The sequence below is a fragment of the Podarcis gaigeae genome, assembly GCF_964106915.1.
Source record: "Podarcis gaigeae genome assembly, chromosome: 3".
NCBI classification, from domain to species: Eukaryota; Metazoa; Chordata; class Lepidosauria; order Squamata; family Lacertidae; genus Podarcis; species Podarcis gaigeae.
In genome coordinates, this window is record NC_139680.1 from 84,642,002 (window position 1) to 84,662,251 (window position 20,250).

The following is a 20,250-nucleotide window of genomic DNA, read 5'->3' on the forward strand; positions in this document are numbered from 1 at the left end:
AGACTGCATAAGCAAGAAGCAAATTTGCAGGAAGCAATAGAGGGAAGCTGTGAGTTTTTAAAGAGGACTGTGAGTTGAAGACTGTGGTGGGTTCACACTGTTGCTTTGGGAACCTGATGCATGATGAGCAGTAGTGCTGTCTGCTTGCTTCCAAAATGCTCTGCTTCTGTATTTGTAAATAGATTTTTCAAAGAGACCATAAAGAGCAATACAAGGAAACAGACCCTGTAAGAGATGTATCTCAGTAACCTCCTGCTGCACAGGAAAGTGAAATGAGATGACCAGGCACCTTCTTGTTAACACCACATGTGTTTTAAGCTAAATGTGCTGACTGATTCACACAGCATGTGTTACTATACTAGTTAAATCCAACGACGTCTCATTCTCAAATAATTCTTGACATTACTATATGAGGCTGCCCCATCACTTTCCTTTGGGAGTGTTAACAAGGAAATGAACAAGTTATTTGAAGCTAGGGAACAAAAGCTATCGGTGCCAGTGCCAAATACCCAGGGCTGTACTGGTACATTGCCTTGTCCTCCTTCCAAGGAAGTTTGCAGAATCCATCCACTGGAAACTCCTTTTGACGCTTCCAGTTTCAAGTACCCCTTAAAAGCTCCCTTAGCAAGTGGAGCTTCTGTGTGATTTCTTGATGGGAGAATCACTGATGATGAACAGTGAGAATCTCTAGGCAGTGGTAATCCGCAACAACACACTAAATGAATGCTAGAGAATGCTACCTTTGAACATGCGTCAGTCAGATGCCTGAGGGAAAGAAAGAATAAGGACGGAGCTTAATAATGACCATCCCTCCCACCTACAACACAGAACCATATTTACTGGCGTAAGATAATACAAAAATTATTATCTCTTACTATACTATAAGAAGAGTTAGCATGAATCATGTTTATCTCATGATAATTGAAGCCATTACTTGAGCAAGTGAAACTGCTATCACAAATCTATCTCTTATCACCTCAGGCAATTATCGAATAAGAGACAAGCTGAGAAGTGATCAAGGCAAGCTATCACATGTTTGCGCCACCTCACTCAGTTCATGGGGCATCCTGGCTTATTAGGAACATCCTGGCTTTGGTCCAGATATATTCACAAAATAAATGAAAGCAAGAATGATTAGAAACAGAAATGATGAATGCCACAGCACAACACAAAACAGAGAGAGAGAGAGAGAGAGAGAGAGAGAGAGAGAGAGAGAGAGAAGAAAGGAATGAAGGATCGAAGGAAATGAATTTAGATATTAGGATTGACCCAATTGAACCAATACTGCCAGTTGTGTTACAAGCTTAACTTTTAACGGGCTGATAAAAATCTCTCATTTTCTTCATCTCTGACTGTACACCCTGTCTGGTTTCTAAATAATTCAAAATATATTCATGCTTTCCTTAGTGCACACCCTGTGAAACTCAAAACAACATTAAAGTAAAGTCAAAAGAATGCAGTCACCTTGCACGAAAACAGACTCTTGGTATTGCTACATGGAAGCAGAAAATAGAGAAATCTACCTAAAACCACAATGGAGAATCAAGACACTGTAAAAGGGGGCATGATGCTGGTGAACGTGGAAGAGGAGAAAAGGTGGATTTTGTGGGGTCAGAGGCGGTTCCACTGGGTTTCTTAGTAGTTGAAGTCAAAGCTAAATAGCCCCAAACTGTCCCCTAGCAGTGTCCACGCCATAATAATTTCAACATTCAACACCTCTGAGAAATCTCTGAACCATTGAGGGCAGCAGTGGTGGCAAATGGCATCATACCTTAATGGTTTCTTATGATATTCTCTTATGTGACGCCACAACTCTGCTAAGAAATGTAGAAACAGCTCTCTTTTTCTGCAGCATTGCATATTAGCCAATCTTTCCCAGTACAAGAAATGCTATATATAAAAATCCCTTCCACAATGGCTGGAGGAACTCAATGGATAATTTAAGGATTAGCCAAGGGAAAGCCAAAATTAGCCAGATGTGAACAGGATGGTAGCCATACACCATACCCAGCCCTGGCTCAAACCTTTATCAAACAAACCTAGAAGACAACCATGATATAATGTAAAGTCAGAGCAACACAAACATCTGTCTCTGATGCTGGACAGAATGAGCCACCTATCAACTAGGCAGACATGGGTGTTCAGGTTAGTCACCAAAACATCAACTATGTAACTTCAGTGATGAGAACAATTATCATATTGACATGGGAACCTGCCTTATCCAGTCAGATCACTGGCACCTCTGGTTCTGAATAGTCTACAGCAGGGGTAGTTAACTTGTGGACCTCCAGAGGTTGTTGGAATCCATCTCCCCTAAGTCCCTTCTAGCATGGCCAAAGGTCAGGGATGTTGGGAGTTGCAGTCCAGGAGCACCTGGAGGGACACACATTAGCCACCCCTGGTGTGCACTGACTGGCAGCAGTTCTCTGGGATTTCAGATGTGGTCTTCCCCCCAGCTGTAACAGGAGGTGTGGGGATTAAACCTGGGGCTTTTTGCATTTACAGCAAGTGTTCTGCTGCTGAGCCATGGCTCCATCACTAGATGCATGCACAGCTTGCTGGAAAGCGGCTTACACTGAAATAATTACTTATGTAGAGCAGGTGTGGGGAAACCGTTGGTTCTTCAGATGTTGCCAGACTACAGCTCCAATCATCCCTGGTCATTGCCCACACCTGCTAGGGCAGATGGGAGTTGTAGTTGAGTCACACCTGGAAGGCCAAAGATCCCCCACCTCTGATTTAGAGAGTTTACTGGACTCTGCATCTGAGGACAATTCTCATCTCTTCCCTGTGAGAGGAGAACCAGCGCTTAATGAAATTTCATGTGCTCAGGCAGAGGAAAATGTTAATTAACTCACTTTAGCAGCCCCGTTTACCAACAGGCAGACATACTCCTCCTGACTGGGTTCCGATTTCTCAGTCAGGCTCCAGTCCAGCAGGTGATTAATAACTTAGTGGGCTTTCAGAAAGACTGCATTTATTATTCAAATTAATGAAATTATAATCAAGAGGTGACAAATTAGCAATTGCTCCTTGACTGAATGTGGAAACTCATTAGGCACTTCTGTGGCATACGCCAAGTGCTACAGCTTCATCTTGGTGGCTGGAGACAGGAGGTGAAACAAGCAAAAAAGAAACAGCGGGCGGGAGGCTGCCCTTTAAAATGACTTTGCCCCATAAAACCAATTGCTTTTTTCACATTATTTTTGCCATCTTCCTGGGTCTCTTATTTACCCTCCTTAAATTAAAATAGCAACCAGGGAGTCCCTACTGATGCAACAACTGCCCTTGCTTAAACATTCTGTCTAAGCTCTTTCCAAACCACACCCCACAGTTGTTTTCATAAATCAGTTTCTACCTACATCATATTCTAAAGTTTCAATAAAAGAGGTAGCAATGAAAAAGGATTGCCTGCACTATCTTAAGACCAAAAATAAATAAATATGTGTGCAAGATTAGAGGATAACAGGAAATAATTTCATCAAAATCATGGCTCCAGCACAGAAAACAACAGCTGTCACAATCTTGGCTGACTCCTCCCTTTAAAAAAACTCAAATCAAAATCAGTTTTCTAGCACTCGTGATGCAGATACATGCCTGGAAATGTGAAGGATGTTCTTGCAAGACAGGTGTGGGGAACCTCTGGCCTTTCAGATTTTCTGAACTACAGCTTGCATCAGTCTCGGGAGGCTTGGCCAATGTTCAGAGATGATGAGAGTTGTAGCCCAGCAATACCTGGGGGCCAAAGATCCCCCACACCTGTTCTAAATGCTTGGAGTGATCTGCACAGCTGGCTGCCCATGCTCCATATTGTGGTGTCACAGGGAATGGTTCCCTGCCTTCCCAGAACACTTTACACAATCTCAACTGTGCACTACAGCATAAAACTAGGAAAGGGGTGTGTCAGGGTGAGGGGAGTAGACATATCCTAGGAGAGAGGCTGAGCTCCAACTCTGCTTTCCAAACGGCAAAATGAAAAGTGTTATTTGCCAAAACTGAACTTCAGTGCCAGGAAGCAAGAGCCATTAAGCACCAGCAGAAACCAGGTCTGGCATACCTTAAAGGAGGATTGTTTCCCCATAATATTCAGTAAGCCCTTCTTCTCAAAGCATCTTTTCCCCCATCCTAGCCAAGAAGATCACTCACCAATGTGCTTCCCATACATGTGATAATAGAAGGAGACACAGAATCTGGCAGTCATGTTGTACATGGGGCTGATCAGCCTAGCCTTGTCGTTCTTCACCCGGGGTGCAGACGCCTCGATGAACATGTAGTAGCCTGAAGAGCAAGGAAACAAAGGTGGTGGGGAATGCAATGCATCATCACACCTCCCTCCAGGCCAACACGGTGAGGAAAAGTATGCTCAGAAGGATTTAGAAAGGAAAACCAGCTACCTTTGGGGAGCTGAGTGAGAGCCAACCACATACTCTCCACCAATACATCCCCACCAGCGTGCAATGGCAAAAGACACTTCACTGTTGGATGCAGCCTAGATAGCACTCTCTATTCACTCTGGGCAACAGCAAGGCCCCAAAGACTGGGTGAGTGTAAGAGGCAACAGGAGGCCAGCAGCTCCTCTAATTGTCCAGCTAAGCATCTTCTCATGGCCACAGTCCCTCCTGCTTTCTTGCTGGCTTGTGGTGGCCTTCTTGGTGCCTTTGATCTTCTCTGTCTTATTGTACACAGGTAGCTAGTGATGGGATGCTTACAGCAGGCCCAAACAGAATGTGCGCAGGATGGCAGATGGCCTCTGAGTTGGCAGGTTTAAAAGGTGGCTTGACTCAGCCCCTCTCCTCCAAATGATAATTGAGCGACACTGTTTTTAACATTGTAATCTCTTCTCAGTGGTGACATGGATTGCATCCCAGAAGTACCTGGCCCCAGGAGTTGGAGATTTCAGTGGACTCCTGCTGCCGAAACCAGCCTGAATACTTCTGAGTGTTTAAACATGTCTCCCTCTCCACTTGCTTTTCTCCTCTGTGACTTCAAAGCAACTATCAATGGAACAAGGACATTTGGCAGCAGGCAATTAGCCAGTAACAAGGACTAATGCTCTCCTGATTCCCCTAAACAAAGCTGTGGGAGTTTTAATTGGGTATTTAATGCGAATAAGAAACATGCAAATTAACTGCCTGCTCCCCATGCCCAATGCAGAGCAGATGTGTGTGTGTGTAGAAAAGCAATCTATTTTGTCCTCAGGTTCCAAGGCGGAGTATGATACTGAGAGCTAAATCTGTCTTGTAGAGGACTTGGCAAAAGCTAGAGGCAACAATCCTTTCTATATTCTACAAAATTCCCAGAACAGTTCTTGTCACGTAGAGACCTCTGCTATGTGAGAATCTGAGGGTGCCAGGCGGGGTGGGGGTGGGGAAAGGGGATGGAATAGAGGGAGGGGTGAACAAAGGATTGCATTGTAGGGTGTTAGGACTTAACAGATGCTGCAATGTTTCTAGCTCCCGGCATGAAAATGAGAGGAAGAAGTACTTAGATACGTGAGGGATGAAAACCTGGACGGGATTATTTCTGAGGAAGTAAATAAAAAGGGAGTGGAAGAAAATATGGACTGCTGATGGCTAGAGCCCCCTCCCTCTTTCTTAGTTCAGCATGGAGTGGTAAATATACAAGGGACTTTAATGTTTCCACACTCTCTCCCAACTAGAAATCTCATTGAGAAGGAGCCAGGACTGGGGGAGTGAATGGGGTACAACTTTGCAAAGGAAGCTGGAAGTTCCATTACCTTCTGGTGTCCCACTGAAATCCATGGTTGGGCCTGTGTTGGCAGAGCGCTTGGGGTCGTGAGTCAGACCACTCTGACGAATCCAGTCAAAGTTGTCAGTTGTGTCTTGTGTATATCCACAGATCTTCTCATCCTCAAAGTGACAGGTGTTCCCTGTAGGAGTAGTAACAACAACAACAACTTTATTATTATATACCCCACCCATCTGGCTGGGTTTCCCTAGCCACTCTGGACAGCTCACAGCATATATCAGAACATACTAAAACATTAAACATGAAAAACTTCCCAATACAGGACTGCCTTCAGATGTTTTCTAAAAATCAGATTTATCTCCTTGACATCTGAAGGGAGGGTATTCCACAGGGAGGGCACCACTACCAAAAAGACCCTTCAGTGGACCTTCTGAAGGAAGGGAGGTTAACCAGAATGCCATATGCTAAAATATGAAAAAAGCAAGCAAACAAACATATAGAGCCCCTGCCTTGTAACAGTTATGGTTCTGCAGTGACGTGGTAATAAAGCACAAATAGCATCGTCATCACAAGGATGTAAGAAATGCCCTGCTGGCTCAGACCAAAGGCCCACACAGTCTAGTGTTCTCTTTCTCAGTGTGGCCAACCTGTTGCCTCTTGTGAAGTCTGCAGGTAGGGCATGAGCACAATAGCCTTCTCATGCTCATGTTCCGGAGCAACTGGTATTTGGACTTGATCCTGGAGATGATATGCACCCATCCACATAACCTGACCTGACCTTCCACAAGATAGTGACTAGGAAGAACGTACACAAATGAACTGAACAATCCCTTCTTTCCTTTCTAATCAATGGGTAAATGTGGGAGAGAGTAAAATCTATATACCAACAAGAGTATTGCCCCTGGTGAAGCTCTGCCGACTGCTGAAGCATGGAGGGCCCCATGGAAACTCGGCTAGAGAGCTCCTGCAAGTGAACACAGCCAAAGGGAGCTTGGCTGGCCACTTAACTGCTAATTAACCCTGACTAAGTGCTCTCTACTCGGTCCATTCATTTCTAATTAGCATCCTAATCCAAATTAGCCATCGTTTGTAATACTGAGTGCCGGGGACTGCCCAGCATCTGGAGCTAGAGGAGAAAAGGAGGCAGGAGATCTGAGACTCTGGGATTCGCAATAACAGTCTCTGTGGTTTATTTGATCTGTTCTGTGTCCAGATCTGAAAGGCAGGAGCTGAGGCGCGACGGCAGCTGCTTAGCAGCTCTTCCAAGGCGTTATGTGAATGAGATGGCTGAGCTCCAGATCTAGCAGTGCCGATCAAGTCACACATGGGAGTCCTGCAGGACAGAAAAGGCTGTCGCACAAGGCTTGGTCATTTCAGCAAGCTACTTAACTCTGGCCAGAGGTTGTTGCACTTGGCTTCCAGATCTAAGCCACAATTCCAGCAAACTCAAAAGAAACCCCTATAATCATAGAGTACCACGCCTTTGAAGGCCATCCAATTCAAATAACTTACACTCTGCCCATCTCCAGCAAGCTAGCACTCAATGCAAATTAATTCCCTGTCCTCCACACCAGTTTCACAGATTTCAATTCAAATTAAAGCAAATTAAAACAAATAGGAAAGTTGAGGTTAATGCAGAGCAGAACTAAGGCCAGCTATCTCCAGTCAAATTTTTGAATATATTATCATTGGAGAACCTTTGACAAGGCATGATGACCTCATTTGACCACACAACACATTAAGCCACCCTCAATACGGACCGGAGACTGCACGGGCAAAACAGTGCTCTTACCACTGGACCAGGAACCTTGGACACAGCACCAAACAGATGGTGAACCATACAAGCAAAGGGACCACCAATATCGAGGGACCAAATCTTCTTTATGATTTGGAAGGGGAGGAAGTTCTAATTTGGTCCCACTCTTCCCAAACAAGTTGCCAGCACTGTTAAAAGCTGATGGTTCCCACTGTCGCTTGGCTAGAGGAGCAGAGATATATCTCAACAGCCCATTGTTGTATCTTTGAACTGAGCATTTATGCACTTCATACAGCCAGCTGTTTCATTCTTATCTGCATCTTAGGGCAGAGGTCTGCTTGCTGTATATCTTTAGAGGATGGCATTCAACAAAGTTATTGGGCTAGCTGAAGGATTAGTGCTAGGCACAACAGGTTTTTCTCTTGCGGGACCAGTGAGTCTGGGTCACTGGGGGATGGAGTGTGCAAAGGAGTACTAAGGACAAGACAAAATAGGTTGGGGATCAAATGGCCATGACTTTATTGATTACAGATGTCAGTAGGTTTTGGCATAGGTATTGGGTGTGTATCCTGAATCACTCAGCTTGTCTGCTGGGTGATTATTCCTTCAGGGTTGATCCTGGGTTTTAGGAACATCCTATGATGTGAATCAATTCCAGGAATTTTTTTGAGGGTGCCATCTTAGGGTGTTATATGGCCCATTAGCCCCCGTTTCGGTGTTTGTACAAAATACGTCCCCCTGGACCCCTTTAACAGGGCACCCTGAAAATCTCACTGATGTACTGGGGGTGCTATTATGAGCCACCGCATCTGCCAGACTAAGGAACCGACCCAACGCTTACTGTGCTGCTGAGTGTGAGCCATTATTGGTCAGAGAGGAGAATGTTGCATTGCACAAGGAGAAATCCTTGCACTAACGGAACATTCACCTTAGCACTGTGTTGCACGCAACCCATCATCTTTGCTTTACAGCACATGGTCTTGAATTAGCCGAACTGCAAGAAAGAAGACGGGTGCAATTTACAAATCCCTTCACTTGAACCTTCTGGGCCATAACATAGCATCTGTTTAGCAACACACAGGAACAACTCATTAAAATTGTGGAAGGGGGAAATTAAGGAGGCAGAATGTAATCAACAGGACTGGAATATGGTCAGGTTATTAGCGTAGGGCATTCTAAATCCATTTACCAGTTGAAAGAAAGATAAGTAAGTAAATTCTGAGAACTTTGTTAGGGATCCTAACAGTCAAACAGTCAAATTGGGAGTAATCTCTGAGAATTAGATTTTGTTTTGTTCTGGTCAGGCTTGTGGATGTATAATCTCAAGGGGCCTGTGAAAAAATGTTCTCCCCACCACCCTGTCTCAGTCTCTTTGGGTAGATGATACCCAGTGCCTAGCTCTTTACCCACTCCACGTACTTGCCCTAACAACATTAAGCATGAACATTGTATTAACCAAAGAGAAAATGGATGAAGAAATAATTACATTAAGCGATTCTCTGAGCCTGTAAATTAATCAACATTATGTACCCCTTGATCAGGCTGCCATGGACATTAATCATATAATCTTTCCCTTTCATTCAAGAGTGTGAGACATTCACACCTAAGATTTTATGTAGGCAACCATGTGTAATGGTTCTCTCACTCTAATAAGCCCACCTCCCAAATTCACCACGAAGAGCAGTTGTGGAATTCAGTGTGGGAGGAGAAAGAGAGAACGGACAGGTAGGGCATTCAGCTGACTGCTAAAAGGCTCACATGCTAGCTGAAGATGGCACATATCATTCATGGCTTCCTTTTGCTTTTAAAACAGACACAAGAGAAATGAGCCCACTTCATGGCACCAGAATGGCCAAAGAGCATTGGGTTGATATATAGCTTTCCTCCACATAGGGCTCTTGCCAGTTTGGGTGTAATAAGAGATTGAGAGGCCTTGTGTCTTAATCTTAGGGAGGCTCAGCTCCAAATACACTGAAGGGGGGGCAACACACACACACACACACACATGTACACATATATGCATTCAATTTGGGGGCAGGATTTTAACTAGAATCCCTCCCCTCCTCTCTCCTTTGAAATTAGCAGTCTCCTGAGGCTGTTTTTGGTAAATGTGGAGAATGGGAAAAGAAAAGCAATGTGGGTGGTCAGCTAGGGCTTTAAAATGCACCTCCTGGGAAGGAGGGATTTTCTCCTGGGAAGTCTGATTTTACATGTGGACATTTTAAAAACACTGAAACAGAGCAGCTTGTTTGAAAAAGAACGCCACCAAAGGAGCACGAGGGACTATTCCAGAGTATGATCTCAGTGCTGGCTTGCTTATTTATTATTTATTTATTTATTTATTTATTTATTTATTATTAAATAATATTATAAATAATAGCCAGATAGGCTTTCAGGGCAGTTTCACAACAATAAAATCAATGCGATATACAAAAATCATGGTCCACATGGTACATCACGGCTATGCACAATGTCTGGTTGGGAGGCTGGCTGCCGGCTCCATGTATGCTGCCCTGAGCTCATCACAGGATCCAAATGTAACAGATACATAACTAATTGTAAGGGGCATCTCACATTTGGCAAGAATCCTCTCTGCTTTGCAAGCGTGGTGTGGCTGAAATGTGTGAATAGATGAGCCTTTGCCAAGTCAATTAAGAAAAGAAAAGCTGTTGCACACACTCAAAGATACAAAATATTCCTCATAATGAAAGAGGTTAGGTATGTGCTTTCAAGCTGGTGGTTTCTTGGGGTTGGCATGTGTTTTCTTAACAGAGGATAGTGCTCCTATTTGAAGGGCTGCCTAGTCCAAGTTCAGCTTAAAGATAAAGAACCGTAAGAAGGGAAGATCTTGAAGATGCCCACTGATGGTGAGCACCTAGAGAGCAGACTGAGCACACACACCTGTCTCCAGTGGCCACCAGTGGTTTTCCTTACTCTAGTAAGATGCACCATTGCAGCAATTATTTCCAAATCATATCCATACATATGCATGCTTTTTTGATGACACATTTCCTTTTCGTGTGTGAAGATATTCAAGCAACCACCTTAAGGTTTCTAGATAAATACTTGGTAATGAATACCAAACATGTACACAGTAAAATAAACTGAAAGTAAAATGTTGTTGTTGTTGTTTAGTCGTTTAGACGTGTCCAACTCTTCATGACCCCATGGACCAGAGAACGCCAGGCCCCCCTGTCCTCCACTGCCTCCCGCAGTTTGGTCAAACTCATGCTGGTAACCTCGAAAACACTATCCAACCATCTCGTCCTCTGTCGCCCCCTTCTCCTTGTGCCCTCCATCTTTCCCAACATCAGGGTCTTTTTCAGGGAGTCTTCTCTTCTCATGAGGTGGCCAAAGTACTGGAGCCTCAGCTTCACGATCTGTCCTTCCAGTGAGTACTCAGGGCTGATTTCTTTAAGAATGGATATGTTTGATCTTCTTGCAGTCCATGGGACTCTCAAGAGTCTCCTCCAGCACCATAATTCAAAAGCATCAATTCTTCGGCGATCAGCCTTCTTTATGGTCCAGCTCTCACTTCCATACATCACTACTGGGAAAACCATAGCTTTAACTATACGAACCTTTGTTGGCAAGGTGATGTCTCTACTTCTCAAGATGCTGTCTAGGCCTGTCATTGCCCTTCTCCCAAGAAGCAGGCGTCTTTTAATTTCGTGGCTGCTGTCACCATCTGCAGTGATCATGGAGCCCAAGAAAGTAAAATCTCTCACTGCCTCCATTTCTTCCCCTTCTATTTGCCAGGAGGTGATGGGACCAGTGGCCATGATCTTTGTTTTTTTATGTTGAGCTTCAGACCATATTTTGCGCTCTTCTCTTTCACCCTCATTAAAAGGGTCTTTAATTCCTCCTCAATTTCTGCCATCAAGGTTGTGTCATCTGCATATCTGAGGTTGTTGATATTTCTTCCGGCAATCTTAATTCCGGCTAGGGATTCATCCAGCCCAACCTTTCGCATGATGAATTCTGCATATAAGTTAAATAAGCAGGGAGACAAAATACAGCCTTGTCGTACTCCTTTCCCAATTTTGAACCAATCAGTTGTTCCATATCCAGTTCTAACTGTAGCTTCTTGTCCCACATAGAGATTTCTCAGGAGACAGATGAGGTGATCAGGCACTCCCATTTCTTTAAGAACTTGCCATAGTTTGCTGTGGTCGACACAGTCAAAGGCTTTTGCATAGTCAATGAAGCAGAAGTAGATGTCTTTCTGGAACTCTCTAGCTTTCTCCATAATCCAGCGCATGTTTGCAATTTGGTCTCTGGTTCCTCTGCCTCTTCTAAATCCAGCTTGCACTTCTGGGAGTTCTCGGTCCACATACTGCTTGAGCCTTCCTTGTATAATTTTAAGCATAACCTTGCTAGCGTGTGAAATGAGTGCAATTGTGCGGTAGTTGGAGCATTCTTTGGCACTGCCCTTCTTTGGGATTGGGATGTAGACTGATCTTCTCCAATCTTCTGGCCACTGCTGTGTTTTCCAAACTTGCTGGCATATTGAGTGTAGCACCTTAACAGCATCATCTTTTAAAATTTTAAATAGTTCAGCTGGAATACCATCACTTCCACTGGCCTTGTTATTTGCAGTGCTTTCTAAGGCCCATTTGACTTCACTCTCCAGGATGTCTGGCTCAAGGTCAGCAACCACACTACCTGGGGTATACGAGACATCCATTTCTTCCTGGTATAATTCCTCTGTGTATTCTTGCCACCTCTTCTTGATGTCTTCTGCTTCTGTTAGGTCCTTTCCACTTTTGTCCTTTATTATGGTAATCTTTGTACGAAATGTTCCTTTCATATCTCCAATTTTCCTGAACAGATCTCTGGTTCTTCCCATTCTATTGCTTTCCTCTATTTCTTTGCATTGCTCGTTTAAGAAGGTCTTCTTGTCTCTCCTTGCTATTCTTTGAAATCTGCATTCAATTTCCTGTATCTTTCACTATCTCCCTCGCATTTTGCTTGCCTTCTCTCCCCCGCTATTTGTAAGGCCTCATTGGACAGCCACTTTGCTTTCTTGCATTTCCTTTTCATTGGGATGGTTTTCGTTGCTGCCTCCTGTATAATGTTACGAGCCTCCATCCATAGTTCTTCAGGCACTCTGTCCACCAAATCTAAATCCTTAAACCTGTTCCTCACTTCCACTGTGTATTCATAAGGGATTTGACTTAGATTGCATCTTACCGGCCCAGTGGTTTTTCCTACTTTCTTCAGTTTAAGCTTGAATTTTGCTATAAGAAGCTGATGATCTGAGCCACAGTCAGCTCCAGGTCTTGTTTTTGCTGACTGTATAGAGCTTCTCCATCTTTGGCTGCAGAGAATATAATCAATCTGATTTCGATGCTGCCCATCTGGTGATGTCCATGTGTAGAGTCGTCTCTTGTGTTGTTGGAAAAGCGTGTTGGTGATGACCAGCTTGTTCTCTTAACAGAACTCTATTAGCCTTTGCCCTGCTTCATTTTGATCTCCAAGGCCAAACTTGCCAGTTGTTCCTTTTATCTCTTGACTCCCTACTTTAGCATTCCAATCCCCTATAATGAGAAGAACATCCTTCTTTGGTGTCACTTCTATAAGGTGTTGTAAGTCTTCATAGAATTGGTCAATTTCAGTTTCTTCAGGACCAGTAGTTGGTGCATAAACTTGGATTACTGTGATGTTAAAAGGTCTGCCTTGGACTCGTATCAAGATCATTCTATCATTTTTGAGATTGCATCCCAGTACAGCCTTCGCCACTCTTTTGTTGACTATGAGGGCCACTCCATTTCTTTTACGGGTTTCTTGCCCACAGTAGTAGATATGATGGTCATCCGAACTGAATTCACCCATTCCCGTCCATTTTAGTTCACTGATGCCCAGGATGTCAATATTTATTCTTGCCATCTCATTTTTGACCACCTCCAACTTACCCAGGTTCATGGTTCTTACATTCCAGGTTCCTATGCAATATTTTTCTTTACAGCATTGGACTTTCCTTTCGCTTCCAGGCATATCCGCAACTGAGCGTCCTTTCGGCTTTGGCCCAGCCGCTTCATCAGCTTTGGATCTACTTGTACTTGCCCTCCGCTCTTCCCCAGTAGCATGTTGGACGCCTTCCGACCTGAGGGGCTCATCTTCCAGCGTCATAACTTTTATATGCCTGTTGTCTTTGTCCATGGAGTTTTCTTGGCAGGGATACTGGAGTGGCTTGCCGGTTCCTCCTCCAGGTGGATCACGTTTGGTCAAAACTCTCCACTATGACCTGTTCATCTTGGGTGCCCTGCTCGGCATAGTTCATAGCTTCTCTGAGTTCTTCAAGCCCCTTCGCCACGGCAAGGAAGTGATCCATGAAGGGGGAAAGTAAAATGCAACTTACTAAACTGATCTGTAGGGTCCCAAAAAAATTCTGTTCGCAGCATGATAGAGAGTCTACAGTCAAGCTGCCAACAGCTCTTGCACCTCAACAACCTAAACTCTGGAAATCAAGGAATCCAAGTCAGGGCCTTCTGTGCTGGGCTCAGCAGTCACAGAGGGCTCAATGGCATAAGGCAGCTTGTAAGATATGCAGGATCCGATCATGCTGTGGTTTAAAGGAAAGTTGGACCAAACAAAGCCACCTGCTTTTGCGGGACCTCTTGCTCAGTAACTTAAGAGGATGCAAAATTCAAAAGCTGCACCATATTCTCAGTTCTTTATGCAGTCCTGGTTTACTTTTTTCTGAATAAAGAAGTTACTAACTTTATCTATATGGCACAATTCTATGGCTAGACACAGCACAGCTTCCTGCAACTGTCCTAAATAATCTTCTTCTGTTAGCATCACACTGTTCATCTTGCACACCTGGGATCTGATATTTTGAAGATAATGTGAGCTTATTATAGTTCAACAAAAGTCAATATGAACATTAAGAATAGAGTCTCTAACATTAAGTACCTGGGCCAAATCTTGAGAAACTTGGCCTCTAGCTCAGGTGGCCTCAATGGATGATAAGTCAATGTCTGTTATTCTTTATATCTATTACAACGGCTAACAAAAGTAAATGCCGCACTTCTGAATATTACATCTTGGCTACAGCAACCTTTGATCCACATCAGAACAACAGGGGAAGGTGGTCGGCAAAACATTTTGCTTTAGGGCTTCAATAGCTCTTTTTTGTTAGTCGCTGTAATAAATATAATCGCATTGTTCTAGCATCCCAAGCAAATTTGTCCAAAGTCTGTTTGACAATTTCGTCCCTTGCCTCTTTTTCTCTCTCAAGTTGCTTAAATTGTGAGCCTGAAGGCAATGACCTGGTTTGTTTATTTGTGCACAGTGCCTAGCATGTATTAGGGACTTTATTAATATTAAATGTTAATGGTGAAGGTGATGAAAACGCAGCCTCCAAAATCCCCTGAATCTAAAGTTATTTGCCCAGTATACTGTCTCTGTGCATGGTAAGCAACTATAGATGGCTATATGGGTTATGAAATTCCTTAAAGGATTTGCTTCTAGATTTCATCAATATGCAGGTAGCACTCAGTTCTATTTTTCCATATAGCCTAATTTAGAGACCAGTGTCTGGAGGCAATAATGGCTTGAATGAGGGCCAATAAACTGAATATGAGTCCTGATAACATAAGGTACTGTTGATTGGTGGTTACTAGTGTTCTCCTTGATTCCACATATATGTGGCCTGGCAGTGGTGACAGGGGTGAGAAACAGTCACCTGGAGAGGACCAGGAAACAAAAACTTCACCAGACAAGCGCCAAATATAAGTAAGAGAATGTAAGAAAGAATACAGTGTGGGAGTAGTGATGCAATTTTCTGAAAATTTCGATGTTGAGCTTAACTGCAGATTTCCCCCTTCATCTCAACAAACATTTCTAACATATTAAACGCATTATTATACAAGTTTCTGTATTTTCTTAAAGTAACCAACATACGAAGAATTATATAATATAATGCATATAACTGTATATAAAATAATTGTGTGTTAATGCAGGGTACCATATTACATATGTAAGTATTTTTTGTGTACGTGTTTGTTGATAAATAGTTGGATTTAAAAGGAAAAGAAAAATTGGCAATGCATGAGGTGCTTGATGCAAGAGGTGGTCCGATTTGGACAAAGTGCATTGGGCTGGATCCGCCAAATTCCATGTATAAATCCATTTAAAATTGATTCCTCCTCCATCCTTATGAGGAAGTCACAGTTTCCATGGTCAGAGACAAACGTTTGAAATAAATTTGTGGTCCGATTAAGCCTTGGCTCAGGTCAAGTGCTGATGCTAATTTTTCTACATTCCTGTGGCAGTGACCAGACCACACATTTAAGCATAGCTGAATATTAAAATTGCTTAGACGGGTCAGCCATATAATTTCTGCATGGCATTCCTGTTTCCCATATAAGTTTAGCAATGAAGAAACAGAATTAAAAACTCTGTTTTGTGTTATGTGGCATATTATTGGCTCAAATTAAGACAAGGCTGCATATTGGCCTCTTCCTAGGTTAATGAAGGATTCAGAGATTCTGTAATGCACACTGGTCTAGCTCCTGAATGGGCAGGGACTATGATTTAGTGGTATAGCGCCTGCATTGCATTCAGAAGTTCCCAGATTCAGTCTCTGGAATGTTCCATTCAAATGATCAGGCTGCAAGTAATAGGAAACTCTTCTTCCTGAGACCCTGAATTATGACTGCTAGTCAGAGTAGACAATACAGTGGTACCTCACGTTACAGACGCTTCAGGTTACAGAAATAGTACCTTGGGTTAAGAACTTTGCTTCAGGATGAGAACAGAAATTGCATGGCGGCAGCTCGGCAAGCCCCATTAGCTAAAGTGGTACCTCAGGTTAAGAACAGTTTCAGGTTAAGAACGGACCTTCAGAATGAATTAAGTTCTTAACCCGAGGTAACACTGTACTGGGTTAGATGGACTAATATTCTAACCTGGTATAAGGCAGTTCTGTGTTCTGCATTCAAATGATCACTCCAAGCACCCTAGTCCTGGGTCTTTGATGCCTTCCTCTTATCTTTGGGCACCATCCAAGGCGCTATATTTCATCTCTTAAACCTTAAACAGCTTAGGCAATGCATATTTTATAGACCAGCTCCTCCTATATGCCAGGGATTCTATGGTATTTGTGCCAGCTGAACCCTTGCTTGTATCTGCCTTATGCATTAGATCTATCATAGGCATTCTCAGCAGTTGCTACCTATCTATGGCTGCTTCCAGACTGCTGCCATTTTACAGATGCGAATCCATTGCATGCTGGCAAATTCAGGTTGTGCGATAAAAAATGGGTTTGGCTCTGTGGCACATGAAACCAGCTTCAGAAAGCAAGCAAGCAAGCAAGCAAGCAAGCAAGCAAGCAAGCAAGCAAGAAAGGGGCAAGGAAAGTGATGAGAAAATGCACTAGAAAGTGTGGGATTAACAACTGCTTGGTGTAATGTCGTATAGCTAGAATAAATGTGTCAATGGTGCACAACCTTCCTGAAAACTTTGTGCGAACAAATCAGGATGAGTGCTGAATAAACAGGCAATCTGGAAGCAATCTTTGAAAGCCTCTTTTGCAACTCTGCCAAAGTTCCTATCTGAACAGTATCTGTAGGAAATGCAAGGGGGTCAAAAACCTAAGAAGTCATTGAGAAGTTTGTGATGAATGAGGGATTATCTTAGGTTTCTTATGTGCATTCTTGCATTTATTTCAGCTAAATATTTAAGGCACTTTCAGCATGTTTGATTTCCCTTTATTTTTTAAAAACCCCCACATATCTGAAAAACATTTTTTGAATTTTAATACTTTTGGGTCTAAAGAGTAGATCAGCAGTAGGCAACATGGTGTCCTCCTGATGATGTCGTACTCCAACACCCATTAGTCAGCATGGCCAAAAATTAGGGATGAAGGGAGCTGTAGTCTAAAAACAGCTGGAGGACACCATGTTGGCTGTCCTTGGATTAGATATACAAAAAGGGTAGATAAAGTTTGGGTCATTGACACTTACCTACTGGGTTGGGGTAGCTGATTGCTGAGAAAGGAAACAGAAAGGGTTGTTTAGATTTTTATTAGATGTATAAGATCATATACAAATACAAATACTCATTGGAAGAAAATGTTTGAATTGTTCCCAACGTATCTGATTAGTACTCATGCCCCTTAGCATTCTGTTACTCTTGACCAGCCTTTCTCCCTAGACACTGATGGACTACAACTCCCATCATCCCTGACTTCTGGCCCTTCTCACTAGGGATGATGGGAGTGGTAGTCCAACATCATCTGGAGACCCAAGTTTCAGAAAGGCTTCAGAAAGAGGGAAGTTGTTTTACTATATCTCATTCGTGGAGCCTTATGGGAACAAAGAAAGCTCAAGAGAATAGGTACAACCAGTTGGGAGGGAAAAACAGTGGCAGCTGATATTATAAGGTTAAATCCCAATGTGAAACAGGATTTTTAAAGAGAACTGTATTGAACTGTGACTTAGCTTCCTGTGAGAGAAAACCATGTATCAAATGGAGGATTTGAATCTGAGGCCCTGTGCATAGCACCAAAATTGTGGGTGGTAGAAAAATGCAAAAGTGGGGACTGTTTTATGATTCATGGCAAGGAACCAGAAGCTCATATGTGAGTGGAAAGGACTTTGATGCTCCATTGAAGCTGAAGCTCACCAAATATTTTGCACTTGGGACCCAATGAAAATCTGCCTATGTATCCTCCTATCAGCAAAGGATTCATGGATACAAACAGTCCAAAGAATCTGATGGCAGTGGATGAGTTGGACAGCACATATTGCAGATCTACTGCTTTTGCTAAGGAGGCCTGGCTCTGAGCTCTGTCTGAATGTAAAATGGCCTGGGAACCACACAGAGATTAGTAAGCTCTCTAGAGGAAGAACAGTGTGCCAGGTGGAACAAGGAAACAACCCAGTCTGATGGTGGTATGTGTATGGCCTCCCAAGCCCTTCAAAGTTATTCTGAAGAATGGCTGACAGGACTAAGGTTCTCTCTGGAGAAATACACCCCTTCAGGGCCGTGATACTGCTGTAAAGGGGCTGGTCACTCAATAAGGTAAAAGAGCAAGAAACTTACGTTCTATATAGTGGATGGTGCGGGTAGCCATGTCCCCAGACCCAAAGCGGGTTAGGGGTGTGAGGCGAACTTCATAGCTCAGAGGCACCTTCAGGTCAGTCAGGAGGTATTCTTGCAGCATGCCCTTTTCCACCTTCCGCACAGAAATGGATTTGGGGGGCAGGTCCCTGTGATTCATCTGAAGAGGCATAAACCAGGTTTTGGTTAGACAAAGAAAAGGGTTTTGAAATCTGAACACTGAAAGCACTTAATGAGTTTTCTAGTCAGGGTGTTCTGTCTTCTCTCTTCTTACCGACTATTAACTATAAGATAGGTTACAGGTGCTCTATGCATTCCTGTATGAATTTTTGTTGATTAGTCGTGTCCGACTCTTTGTGACCTCATGGACCAGAGCACGCCAGGCATTCCTGTCTTCCACCACCTCCTGCAGTTTTGTCAAACTCATGTCAGTAGCTTCAAGAACACTGTCCAACCATCTCGTCCTCTGTCGCCCCTTCTTCTTGTGGCATGGTGCTAAAACTTAAAATATGAAGCAGGATTCTGCATCCTCAACGTTTTTTTTTTAAAACAAAACATTTCTAAAATATGGAATGCTAAAGACTCAAAACTCCAAAGTGCATCTGAGTCATGGTTCCAGTGGAAAGAATATGAGAATTTTGTGTTTGGGGCAGCCGAACCATTTCCCAAATTACAGAGCAATAAATTCCCCAAATTACAGAGCAAGAAAGCCACTGTGTAATGTTCAACAGGGTTCTGCAGTTAATACTGCCTTTGCGGGACTCACCTTTTAAACATATGTTTGCCACAGTCACAATTTACATTTATAGGTTTACATCATATAAGCATAATTGTGCATATGGAATGAACATGCATGTGCAGTGGATCTGCTCAGGCGCTTTAATGAGCACTCATTGATCATGAGCAGAGACTGCTGGCTGTGATTCCCCCTTGCCCCGGCACATTCACTCTGTATATTAACAGCTGAAAGGGCATTAGGCTTGAATCAAAACTAGCTACTTGGCTTTAGTTTCATTGTACTATTTTGATAATGAGCTCCTGCCAGCTGCTTCAAAATATGCCCACTTAGAAATATATTACTGCTATTTCATGCTAAAGGTTGAGGGTGTGACAGCTGGAAAGTCCTGGGCCAAAACTTGTGGCCTTCTCCCTCCCCCTTTCCCCTCTAAAGTTGTGAATTCCTCCCCTCTAGTTCCACCAAGCCATTCTGGAGCATGTTGAAGTTTTGTCACACTGCCCGTAAATGTGCAGGCAGATGAAGAGGAGGGAGGTCTGTGCATTATTTCAGCTTCTGTGGTGATGGTGGAGGCAGAAAGAGACCAGTGCATATGGACAAGGAAGCAGGATGTGCGTCCTTGTCACCTGATCTACTTCAAGCAATGAAGAGGAAACAGAGAGAGAATTGTTGGGAAGCACTGCATGGACCTGCTATTAAGTATTAGCCAAAGCCCACAGATGACCCTAATCTGTTCATTGGCTGACCTGCAGTTCAGACGTATAATTCCCAGATGGAAAATTACTACTTCCATGGCATGGATGAATCTGTGAATTTTGGTTTCTTTCCAGTTGTCATTTTCCCTGCCTTAAGTTTTGTTGTCCACATTTCTGCATCAGTTTCCTTTTTATCTTAAAGACATCCTCATGAAAGTTTCTCAGCATTTTCCTGCAAATGTATCAAAATCTACACGGTTTTTATATGCAATTTCCCCTGATAT

The 20,250-nt window shown here is 43.2% G+C and overlaps 1 protein-coding gene across 6 annotated transcripts in view; it reads right to left on the reverse strand.

Moving 5' to 3' along the window:
* Nucleotides 1–20,250, reverse strand: part of MDGA1 (MAM domain containing glycosylphosphatidylinositol anchor 1) — a 261,863-nt gene that overhangs the window by 40,637 nt on the left and 200,976 nt on the right. For all 6 annotated transcript variants that reach the window (XR_014562498.1, XR_014562499.1, XM_083732247.1 and 3 more), the window contains exons 11-14: nucleotides 18,518–18,695; nucleotides 17,437–17,460; nucleotides 5,738–5,890; nucleotides 4,147–4,278 (exon numbers count right to left, since the gene is read on the reverse strand). Coding sequence is in view for 4 of the 6 variants with exons in the window: in XM_083732247.1 (XP_083588373.1) it covers nucleotides 4,147–4,278; nucleotides 5,738–5,890; nucleotides 17,437–17,460; nucleotides 18,518–18,695 (487 nt within the window). In the remaining 2 variants the exon portion in view is untranslated. The remainder of the gene's footprint in view (nucleotides 1–4,146; nucleotides 4,279–5,737; nucleotides 5,891–17,436; nucleotides 17,461–18,517; nucleotides 18,696–20,250) is intronic.